Source organism: Micromys minutus, assembly GCF_963924665.1.
Source record: "Micromys minutus genome assembly, chromosome: 9".
Taxonomy (NCBI): domain Eukaryota; kingdom Metazoa; phylum Chordata; class Mammalia; order Rodentia; family Muridae; genus Micromys; species Micromys minutus.
In genome coordinates, this window is record NC_137978.1 from 22301657 (window position 1) to 22314224 (window position 12568).

Genomic DNA, 12568 nt, shown 5'->3' on the forward strand with positions numbered 1-12568 from the left:
CAGGCATACACCGCTACCAGAATGGCAGTCATAAGAAAAAAATAATAAATGCTGGTGCAGATTTATAGATGGCTGATGTCAGCATAAACTACTCAGACACTATAGACGTAAGTCTAGAGGCTCCTCAAAAATAAATAAATAAATAAAAAGAGAGATCGATCTCACCTATGACATAGCAGGACTGCTCATGGCTGTTGACCCAAAGGACTCCAGGTAGCACATCACAGTGCTTACTGTGGCGCTGTTCACAACAGCTAAGTTATGGAAACAGCTTACGTGTCCATCAACACAAAAGTGAACAAAAAAAATTTGCTACAGATATACAATGGGATTATTTTCAGCCTTTTAGAGAACAAAATTACAGAGCTTGCAGTGAAATGGATGTGACTTGAGATGTTATTAGGTAAGCTGAGCTAGTCTTAGAAAGTCAAATATTACATATGTTCTCTCATATGTGGTTCCAAGATTTTATATAGACTAAAATCATGTATGTATTTTCACCATTAAAGTATAAGTTAGCCTAACTAGGATGAGGAGCTGAAGTGTGAGCAGGGAAAGGGTACAATGGTGGGTGAGGGGTGGATTACTTCAATGAAAATACCCTTATTTAATACAATACAAGACAGCTAATATTTAATGAAAATATTTAATTACAGTTACTTGATAAAACCCATCAAATACTGTGAGCAAGCTCTACATGATATACTCTATTATACTATAACCACTATGGCTTTACAGTCAGAAAAGATGGCACAAAATTTAGCACAGCTCATGTACCAGTTTCTAACTCAGGAAAGGGTTCAACATGCACTGTTATTTTAAAAGAAGAAAATTATCGTTATGAAGATGCAGGACCTTAGGAGTCACCACACCATTCTTAGTTGTTTGGAAATTGTGTGCACAGAGTCCCGGGGGGATTTTAAGGAAACAGCAGCTGCCTTCTGGAATATCTGTCCGGGAAGGCACCTCGGTTAGCCATCTTGCAATACAAATATAAATAACTGGATATCCTTAAAGACACAGGACAAAATGTTCAGGAAAATGACGTCCCTCCCTGAGTGGTCAGAAATCTAGACAAGGGTGTGATGGTACAGCGAGGGGGTTTCAAAGCCTCTAAGGTATAGCCTCCCCAGACGCTATTTCGTCTTCTGCGATACCGAGTTCACACTCGGCTTCCCTCCCCGGGCTGCTTGGAGAATCGGATGACGTGATGTGAACAAGCACTTTGCAAATTGGCGGGTGAGAATAAGCATGAGTCCTCCGGGCTGTGCATCCTCGTCAGATGCTCACTTCAGGTCAACATGTGGGGTAAAGTACCACAAGGCCCCGGGAAGCCTAGTGAGTGAGAAGGCACTGCGCCTTTGGAGTGCACAAAGCCTGAATAGGAAAACAGGCTAACCCGTGCTGCCGTGGCTCTGGGACGCCAGGAGTTATTTAGCCTCCTGTAGCCACAGGCTCTTTGGAGAATGAAGATAATTACACTTTTTACATTTGCCAAGAGGAGTAGGTAATTGTGAGCAGGGTTGTGGAGGGGAGACTCCCTCATGGCACACCACCCCATACATAGAATTATCCTAATAAACAGTGTCGGTTCCTGTAATTCACAATGTTACTAACAGGTTCACGCAGCCATTTAGTGCTGCAGGTACAAGCGTCTGACAAACCATTTCTCGGAGAACTGGTCAAGCTCCTCTAATGTAAGGTGATTTCATTACTTAGAGATACATTTCCAGACTAGTGATGGAGGGCAGGTCTGGAACATAGCAGCGTGTGGCAAGTGACAATTAGGCACATACAGGGCTCAGGGGTTGAAAGGGCCTCAGGTGGCAGAGCTTCGGAAGAGACATGGCGACCTCATTTCTCCACCACACTCTCCAGAGGTGAGCCCCGAGCTTTCCCACACTTCTTGGACAAATGAAGAAATAATGGAGTATCAGAGACTACTATGAATTACGTTATATGAACACTGAGAAACAGACCTCACTAGTGACAGAGCAGGGAGTGAGGCCCAGCTGCCCCAGCTCCCAGGGAAGACCTCTTTCTCCAGGAGAGAATTCAGCCTCATTCTCCCAGGGCAAATAGATAGCCACTGCCTCTTCAGCAACAGTTCTCAAATGGTCATTCTTGTAGCCTCCCTGGCCAATGTTTTGCATCCAACTTCTGCAAGTGGAATTTCTAAGCCACCTAAACTTTAAAACTCAATGTTTAAACCAAAGACCAACTTCCAAGAACATCTCTTTATGGCCGGGACATTTCTCTGTGTGGTGGCAGTATTTGCAAATTGTCCTACGGTTAATCGTCTTTTCCTGCCCCCCCCCCCCCCGTGCTGGTGTAGACCTAACACAGGGGTGTCTATAGCGAGGTACCATGGTAAGCAGAGGATCTGGGATGGAGAGAAAATGAGATTATTGATAATTCACACTGGACACTTAGTATTCTAAAGTTCCTCCTGGCTGCAAATGGGGAACACAGTACCTACTCCATGAGATGTTAGGCAGGAAAGTCTTAATAGCATCCTTGTCAGAGGAGCCGATTCATTGATCTCTAAGTATCAACATTTCATCACATTTTATAGACTGGCATCTATCTCTCCTCCATTGAAATCTTACCTTGTGTTAGTTACTGGAAAGTTGGATGGTGTTAATTTAGTGTGGAGAAAATATCTGAGTTTTCAGAAGTGATGGAGGAAGGAGAGAGGGGTGTGGCTGTGAGCTGTGGTTCAGTTCCATCCAGAGAAACTGAAGACCTGGGCTCATGTCCCAGTTTTCTCTTGGCCTGGCTACGGAATTGTAACCTCTGTGGATTTCTCAATCTGTGAAATGCATTTTTTTTTTTTAAAATCAGGCTTGCAAGGTCTCTCTTCAGAGCACAGCTGTCTGGATGATTTGAGATAACACAAGCATATACATTTGAGAAATTATGGGTGTGTCAAATTATCCCGTTGTGGCTTGTTTTACCTAATAGTTACTTTGTCACTCTTGTTGACTTTGTTGACTGTCCATCCGTGGAGTACAAGGTCCTGTGTTTGATGCTCGAAGGCAGTCTTTGATATTATTATGCTTTCCGTGTGGCAAGGAGGTCACACACCACAATGTCTGCCTGTAGCCATCGAGAATGCTTTGAGAAGATCCAGAAAAGGCCATCGACCCCAATGGCCTCCACAATGAGTGACAGCTGCAGCTGCAGCCACTGCCTCAGAAGCCATTCCCTAAGACAAGGTGTATGTGGCACCTGTTGCCATTCTCCTGCAATGTCCTTGTCAAACATCAAATAGTACCCACTTGTCATTTCTCTCCAACACACTCCAAAGCAGCAAACAACACTGATCATGAAACAAACAGGGCCATGGCATGGTAGGGTGCAGCGAGAGACCTAAGGCTAGTGGGATAGGGAGTGAGGATAGGTTACTGGCAGCTGGCATGCACACTCTGAGATTTGTGTGGGGAGTTTATGCTAGAACTTTGCTTCTCACTGCCATACCCAGCCCTCCCTTCTTCCTCAGATGTGAATCCTTAGGCTGAGGCCTGGGAAGCCCTAGGAGCTTTCTTTGCATGTAGAACTCTGCACTGTAGAGCCTCTTAGACTGTGACACCCACAGTTAAGGAAAGTCTCCCTCTGAATACCCTGCTTTCCCTGCCTCCAGTCTTTAGCTTACTCTGCTCAAAAGGATGGTTGAAGTGGTGTAGAAATGTACCCTTCACTAGGGCCATTGGCTTCCTCAGAATGTGCACAGGTGTTGTTCGTTTTCTGTCACTGAAGGAGCATTACAGTGGGGGTGAATTCAAACACCACATACCAAAGTTTCAGCAAAGCCATGCTCTTTCCTAGAGACTCTGAGACATGTTCTCGTATGTTTCCACCTATTAGAAACTGCACACACTCTAACTCCTCGTCATTTCCTATCTCCAGAGCCAGCAAATCAAATCTTTCTCACATCCCATATTGTATCACTGAAATCTCAACTCTTGTAACTTGCCTGTCTCCCTCCTCATTCTAGAGAGAGTTGTGGTTGCTTCGGTCCATCTGCATCATCTCCCAGTGATCTTGTTCAGCCTAAAGTTGGCCCAGGCACAGAGAGGACTCTGTTGCCTTTCTTCCTTTGCCAGGGACTTTGCATACTAACAGGCTTTAGGTGAGAGAAGCTGCTAACTCAGGAAGCCAAAATCTTTTGGAGGCCACAGCCCAGCTTCCCATAGGTAGCACAGTAACTTCAGGCACTCAAACCACCTCAAGCAGTCAGCCACCTGCTTTTGCAGATAGTTTTACAGGACAGAGCCACCTATCTCTGTATTACTTGTGGGGCTTTCATGCTAACACAGCAGCTGAGACTCTGCAAGGGAACAACAGCTACCCCAAAAGTCTAAAAATGAAGGTTCCCCAACCTCTCCTTTGTTGATTTTAACTCTTTACAACTTCACTCCGTAGAAATGACTTCTCCGTGTTTGCTTTAGTTTACAACTTCCTGCCCCCCACCATTGTACATCCCAGCAGAACTCCAACTATTATATCACCCTCCTCGGTTACCCCGAAACTGTGCAACCCTCGTGACTACTCTAAGAACCACTGAGTGTTGATCACCAGGCCTTGCCACACATACGGAACCTGCCGATGTGCACCCTTGCCCAGGAAACTTGGCTCAAACATTCCACTTAAGGAAAGCAATCAGTCCTTCTAGAAGAGTCTCTACGACTATAAGTACCTCAGTGGTAGTAACTGCCATGCTTACTTTTAGTATGTGCAAGCCTGAATAGACAGCATAGTTGCTTCTGTTCTGTAGACAGATAGAATGGTTGTACTTTTGGCAGAACTTAGGTCTCTTCTCCCAGTCTAGGCACTACCATCTGGGAAGCAAAGAGTTGGACTAAAATATGGCTGGCCTCTAAGGGCCATTTGGTTTTAATAATCTTGTCCACCAAGGAAGACTGGTGTGGTTGCTTATGGATTCAGAAAGAAAGAGGATCCTCCCACATTAAGTATGTGCCCTGAAGAGTTGGAAATCACCACACACGTTACCACTCCTAGCTTTGCTCTCAGTGTGTGGTCACAGGAGACTGATGAAATGCAGAGAGAGGAAGAGGTGCTGAGGTCATCAGTAAATGCTTGTTGCTGACGTCTCTCCGGGAACTAATCAGAAGGCAGGAAACGTGTCCAGGAGTGCAGTATTCCTCTGTGGCAATCCATGCCTGAGTTCCAGCCATTCCCTGAAGACTCACTCTCAATCTTGTGGTTACATAGGGATCAGGTCATGTCACATGGTCCAGTCATCTTTCCACTGGTCACCCGCATCCCTCTCATATCTTGTGTTCCCCATCTCTTATAAAAAGGTATTCTTCCCCCAGTTCTGAACATGACCTTGAACATAACTCTTTTCTTTTATCCTGGAATCACTTCCTCTACTACCTGCTGGTCTTCTGGAACTGTTAAAACCTGCTACTTCCCAGTGAGAGCCCCCTAAATGTGTTCACTGTCCTAACTGTCCCTAGCTCTCCTTCTACCCACACCTCTCTCTATTCAGTAGCATGCTGTCCCGGGACCAAATCCACTCCGCTCTACTCATTTCAGAATCTGACCTGCCCTGTTTTTCTTCAACACTAAGTCCTGTGTGAAATCTGCCTGCTCCCTGCAGTTCATTTCACATGGGCCCTGCCCTTCTGCCTGTGGGTACCTCTACCTGGCTTGTTATTATGCCCTGACTATTTATGTCCTGTGCCCCTCCCAGGCCACATAATCCTTGAGGGCAGCCAGGACTGAGTCCTTTGCCCACTAAAGAAAGCATTTGCTCTTTTCCCCCCATTGTAATCCACTGTGAGGTCCTTAGACCCAGGCCATCTTTTCCTGTCTCACTCCCCATTTCTTGTCCACCTACCCATCACTTGTAGACTAATGACAAATCTACCTTACCAGGTTGTTTTGCAGATTATTTCATTGAGGATAAACATTAATTTGTCAGCTGGTGGTTGTAATGGTAAATGTCACCCTTTTTATGGTACCTCAATGTACCCCAGTCATCGACACATAAATATTTTTTAACATTTGGAATTAGAGAAAGCATCAAATAGATTTATTACCAGTAGACACAGACATTGATTTTGCCCATAAATTTGGAAAATCTTATATTCAGCCCTACAAGTTACATTAGGTTAACACATCTCCTCGCATCCATCGGTAAATGAGGAAAGTGTTTGTTTATTAAGTACCTGTTAGTTATCAGACACTCCCCAAGGCCCTAATGATTTCAGTGGCCTTTCTTACAGATGAGCCATTCATTCATCTTCAGCTCAAGCCCATATTCCCTCCCCCAGGAGAGGTGCAGTATGGGAGCCATGACATTCACGGGGTAAGAAGAGGATTGGGCTAGGATGCTCCCTTCCTCCCATCCTACTTCCCCTGGACTATGGGGTGTCAGCTAGGGCTTTCTATTTGGCTGGCTGGTTCAGCTAAGTACTTCCTAATAGACACTACAGCTACTTACAATTCATTCAGCGTGTAGCCATAACTCATTCATTCAGTAAACGCAGCCAATGAGGAGACTGAATCAACAAAAGTTTGCAAAAAGGAAGCTGTAGCTCAGGAAAGCTGAGTCAACCTCAAAATGTGTGCTCTGTTTCATGGGTGTGACACTGGAGAATGTGCTAAAAAAAAAAAAAAAAAAAAAAAAGTTAGCATTCTAAGTTTACCGCTTATGTCCGAAAACTCAATTTGTTCCTCATTCAAGGGAGCCTTTTAAATCAGATGATATGACAGTGCCGTGGCAACTGGCAGAAGGCATGCCATGGAAAAATAATAAACTTCCCCCACTGGCCAATGAGAAAAACTGCTTTCAAACAGTTTAGCATTAGCATTGCATTACCTAGATTTTCTGCTTTAAGGTTGTCTTAAAACTGTTCATTTGCAGTATGTGTGAGGCTGAAAACAACAACAACAACAAAAAACCCAAAATAGCAGAAGTGACCTGCCAAAATACCCACTAAATCCTTGTCTATCTGTCTGTCTGTGTTCCGGGGAGATTGATTTAAGCCAGTATTTTCTACCTAGCCTGCACATTTACATTGGCCAGGTTTTACTGGTAAATATTGGTTTAAAGCAAACAGTGAAATCTTTAATCACTTCGAAACAGACCCTGCATTATTCCAAAGCAGACCCTGCATTAGAACAGAGGAAACAGAGAAGGAACAGGCACAGCTGACGGTTGCCGACTCCAAGAGTCAACTGGGAAAACCAGAACGAAATTTCTTTGGAGGGAGAAAGGCCAGGAAAACCACCACTGCTGAGATGCAAAATTTTGTTTTTCTTAAAGTCTGGAGCTGTGCTCAGTGAAGTGACGTAGCTTACAGACGAGGGGAACTCTGGGCAGGAACTGCTAAATAAGGAGAAGGTGGCCTACGCAGTGCCAGCTAGCTGTGACATACCAAGCGACGCCTTCCTCTGACTCTCCAACTATTCTTGTTTGCTATCGTGTCAAGTTGGGTTGCCATGAAACCTAGGCCCTAATTTTACATCTCCTCGAAAGTTCTGAATCTGTCACAAAGCAACTGTTTGTCTGTGCACGGAAGCTGCAAAAGGCATACTGTTAGCCTTTCCCAATACACAGTCACACAGAACTCCTGTTTGTACATTCATACCGGAGAGTTCTACTGGCTCATCTAGACTACCACTCCCACCCCACCCCTAAACACTCTGAGAATCCAAATTTCCAGCTGGGTGTTTCTTCTTGGTACCTACCACCTCTGAGACCTACCTCCACCCCCCACATAAACACAAATCCCAGGTGCTTAGATGTTAGCTGAGGAAGTCTTCAAGAGGACCGACTGTTTTATCTCTAAGATCTATGATTACCTCTGCTTAATGGAAACATCACACACCCCGTGCTGGGGTAGATGATGGGATCTGAGGTCAGGGATGTGGTAGAGATGAATAGCCAGCTCTTACTGAAGCTACTTGACAGAAATTGTGGGGTTTGTGGTTGATTGGTTGGCTTGGCTTATCTGAGACCGGGTCTCTCTATGTATTGTTAGCTGGCCTGGGTCTCCTTGTGTAGACCAGACTGGAACCAACTCACATAGATCTGCCTATAATAGAATGAAATTTCATTAGTTTTCCAAAGAGAACTCCCACAAAAATGGTGTCTAAAATGGTTGGCTCCGAGCTTGGGTTCAGATGAGATGCTTAGAGTAATTTTGAAAACCCAGGAGCCAGTCTGAGAGTAGAGTCACTCCCTGGAATTTAGCCACAGCATGACCCCAAAGGGGTTGTCATGCAATTCACAAATTGGTACAGTGCTAAGCATCAGCTTTGAATTTAGGCTGGACTAGAAACTGAATTCCAGCCTGTACTTACCGGACAAACTGTGTAGCCTTTCTGAGCTACCGTTTGTTTGTTCGGTATGAAAGATGGATAATTACTATTTACTGGGCTTGCCACAGATATTAGATGAGTTGATATAATACACAATTTCTCAAGCGTTGCTTGACTTACGATAGAAAAAACAAGATCTGTCTGGGATTTACCCAGCACAGAACCCTGAGAACCTCTCTGATTCCTCTGGGGCACACTTAGTAAGTTCAAAGTCCAGCTCCACTGTGTATGTTACCTTAAGAAAGTTATTGAATTTTCCGGTTTCTTGTCTATAAAATTAAATGATCTGTTACATATGTATATGTATATATGGTAATATCCAGCTTATCAAATTATGATTACATTTGCTAATAGATGTAAAGTGCCTAGAAACTGACTGGCTGTTTATTATAATCCTATTAATTACAATCCTTACTGTAATTAGCATGACTTTGAAAGCATTTTTGCTGGGATGAATGTTGGCCTTGGAAGATTCTGGTCTTAGCTACAGTCAGGCTCTGGAACAGTGTGGTCCAAAAGAAACATCATGAAAGCCCCACAGGTAATTTAAAATTTCCTAGCAAAGTCACAAAAGAAATAAGTACATTGTTTTTTAAAGATTAAATTTATGTTATGTATATGACTATTTTCCTGGATGTATGTTTCTGCATCCTCTGCACCCCTGGCACTCTCAGAGGTCAAACTGCCAGAGCCTGACAAATACAGACATGTATTCTTGCAGCCAGCCATTGGCCTAAGAATGGGGTCCCTAATAGAGGAGTTAGAGAAAGGACTGAAGGAACTGAGGGGGTTTGCAACCCTATAGGAAAAACAAAATTATAAACCAATCAGACCCTCCCCCAGGAGCTCCCAGGGACTAAGTCACCATTCAAAGATTATACATGGGTGGACCCATAGCTTCAGCTGCATATGTAGCAGAGGATGGCTTTGTTGGGCATCAATGGAAGGAGAAGCCCTTGGTCCTGTCAAGGCTCAATGCCCAAGTGTAGGGAAATGCCAGGGTGGAGAGGCAGGAGGGAATGGGTGGGTGAGTGGGAGCATACCCTCACAGAGGCAGGGGAAGGGGAATGAGATAGAGAAATTCCAGAGAGGACACTGGGAAATGGGATATCATTTAAAATGTAAATAAAGAAAATATCCAATAAAAAATAAGTTAATTTTTTTTAATGTGGGGCATTAGATCCCCTGGAGTTGAAGTTACAGTTTGTGAGCCACCATGTGGCTGCTACCATCTGAGCCCAGGTATTCTGCAAGAATACCAAGTTCTTTTAAGCACTGAGCCATCTCTCAAGCTTTCAGGAACAATTAATTTTAATAATGTATTTGACTCATTATATCTAAAATACTATGGTTTTAACCTGTGATGAAATATAACCAAGCACCGTCTTTAATTTTCTTTTGTACAAAATGAAATGTTGTATCTGCAACACATCTCATATCAGACTGCCACATTTCAGTCACCTACTCTTGGCTGCTAGCTCTCTTACTGGATGGCACAGGAATTCCAGATTCTAAGCAGTATAAGAACATTTCTTCCTTTTGTGATACATGGATGGACAAATGCAAAGTCATTCTCAGGTTACCTGCCTAAAGTCACCCAAGATAGCTCTTTGTACAGACTCTGAGAGCCAAATGAAAGATTTTAGTCAATAATGTTTTGTGAGATCAGAAAACTACTGGCTTCCTATCCTCTTACCCCCTTTAAACCCAACAAGACACACCCAGCTTCTTCTATCTACTGTCCCTTGATATTTCTTCTCTTCTGAAGAGATGGCTCAGGGGTTAAGAGCATATACTCCTAGGACTGCAGTTTAGCCCCAGAACCCATAGTGAGAAGCTCAGAAACACTTGTAACCCCAGCACCGTGGAATCGCATACCCTCTTCTGGACTCTAAGGCACACATATTAGTGCACACAAGTGGGTAAGTACACACGAGTGTCCACACACACACCACACACATACACCAAACAAACACACACCACACACATACGCACCACACACACAGGTAATTTAGAATAAAATAAATCCCCTAAAGAACAAAAAGCTAAAATTAATATATAAATAACATTCACATTCCATAAGGAACACCCTAATTTCAGACTATAGTATTGCTTAAGCAACTGTCTTTTGCTTCACATAGTAATCTCTGGTAACAGTCTACCTCATGTATATCCTGTGCTGGGTTACATAATTCGAACAACTTGCTACAATCAAGGCAACAATTTCTCTTTTCATAGGTGTATCACATATAGAAAAATAGAAAACGTCAGAACCAGACATTCTAGAATTAAGCCTCTGGGTTTTATGCTTACTGTTTATGGGATTTGGGGTGAAACAGTGAAACCCTCCAAGCTTCAATCTCTTTCTTTATGATCTAGGGACAATCAGAGGGCTCTCATAAGGTGTGATGAGGATTAAAAAGATGACGCATAAGACAGTAATCCATAACTGCAAAGCACTAGGCAGCTATAAAGTGGATTAAGAGATTTATAAAACACGTTCACACACCATTCTTTTTCCTGCACACTTTTCAATGGCTCCACATTGCCTGCCAAACAAAAGCAAATTCCTTGGTCTAATATAAAACATTCTCCTAGGCAAACTCAGTCTGGGACTATATTACCCCTGCAACTTGTCCAACTCTGCCCAAAGCCAAATGTTCTAGCAAAGGAACAATGGCATCTCTGCTGCTCTGAATGGGACACAGTTGTGTGGCTGATTTCTAACACCATCCCCTTCTTCATGTGCTCCCTTACCTGCTTCATTGTACACATTCTCCAAATCCTACTCATTCTTCACCATCATCAAATTTATCCCCTACCTTCCTGTCTTAGTCCCTGCGCTCTAACTCTGATCCTTCTGAATTTTGCTCACATTTTAAAATACCACTTGGGATTCTAGTAACATTTGGTGTATGGAAATGTATTAATAATTTGCTGAACATAGATGTTTAAGAGAGTTAAAAATCTCCAAGTGATTTAGTAGAAGTCCTGTGGACAGATAGAATGTCCCACAGTTTTAACCTACCCACTCTAGAAACCTAGGCAAAAATGCAAAAGAAACTCAGAATGCTTTACTTTTTTGTAACATTGAATAAATCACCAAAAGTAAAATTAACATGTCTTATTTGTAGATTAGGGTTTTGTGTATGTGTGTGTGTGTGTGTGTGTGTGTGTGCATGTATTTATGCATGCATGCATGCGTGGGTGCGTATGAAAAAAAGACAAGGAAGAATTATTAATGCTGTGCCTATGGTACTATTCATTAGTCAAGGTCCCTCTCCCTTTAGTAATGAATATCCTAATATTTTGATATTTTGGACATGTCACCAAGTCCATCAATGTCCTCCTCTCTTAAGGGTTAGTGTCTAGAGGGATGATATGAGCAGAAACATTAGGTAAAATATGACCAGTTGAGAACAGTGACCAGCATGAATTGAGGGAGCTTAAAAGAAGGGATTTTAGTTCAACCTAGACTGCTTAGAAAATCATGAAGAGATGGCTTCAGGCCAAACCTCAAAAGATAAATATGCACTAGCCAGGTGCACAAGGCAGGGAAAGCCAGAGCAGGCAGGTGACAAAGCTGGAGCCTAGACAGCTACCTCTCAGCCATGAGGCTGACAGCATGGAGATTGAAATAGTCTTCCAAAGCACTTGCCTATCTGCTCTCTCATTGTGATGCTTACCAAGTGATTTTATGCATATGGTTTGGAGAAGAGATGACTGACTAGGAAGATATTAAAAGCCTTTCATAAATGACGTCTCTACATAGATTAATACATTCACCTCTGACTTGTCATTAGATTCTTATGCATAGGACTAGTTTGGGTTGAAGAAACCCAGAACCTTTTGATAAAAGTCATGTTTCTGGAACTGAAAATCTGACGGGATGATGCATTTTGAACATCAACCAAACACTGCCATACTGGAGGTCAGGAGGTTTGTTCCCTTAGATGTCTCAGATCCACTTCTCTCTCTCCATCACCAATACTGCTCCACAGGGCTAACCACACCCATCTCTTGGATAAGCAATGAAAATGCGAGGATATTTTAGTTTTTGTACCAGTTGCTAGAACCAAATATTTGAACTGGGTAATAGAGTTTTATTTGTCCCAATTTGGGTGGCTGAAGTCCAAGATCAGTGTCCCAGCAGGTCTGTTGTCTAGGAAGAGCTATTCTCTGCTTTAATATAACATTCTGTAGCAACAAAGCC

General features: G+C 43.1%; 1 protein-coding gene across 3 annotated transcripts in view; it reads left to right on the forward strand.

Annotated features, from left to right (window-relative positions):
• Window positions 1-12568, forward strand: part of PDE4B (phosphodiesterase 4B) — a gene marked incomplete at both ends in the record, with an annotated part of 442442 nt that overhangs the window by 382614 nt on the left and 47260 nt on the right. The window contains one exon of one of the 3 annotated variants that reach the window (XM_080921156.1): window positions 5035-5084. The exons of the other annotated variants lie outside the window; for them this stretch is intronic. Coding sequence (XP_080777282.1) covers window positions 5035-5084 — 50 coding nt within the window. Of the gene's footprint in view, window positions 1-5034; window positions 5085-12568 lie in introns of those variants that run through there. 3 annotated transcript variants of the gene reach the window in all.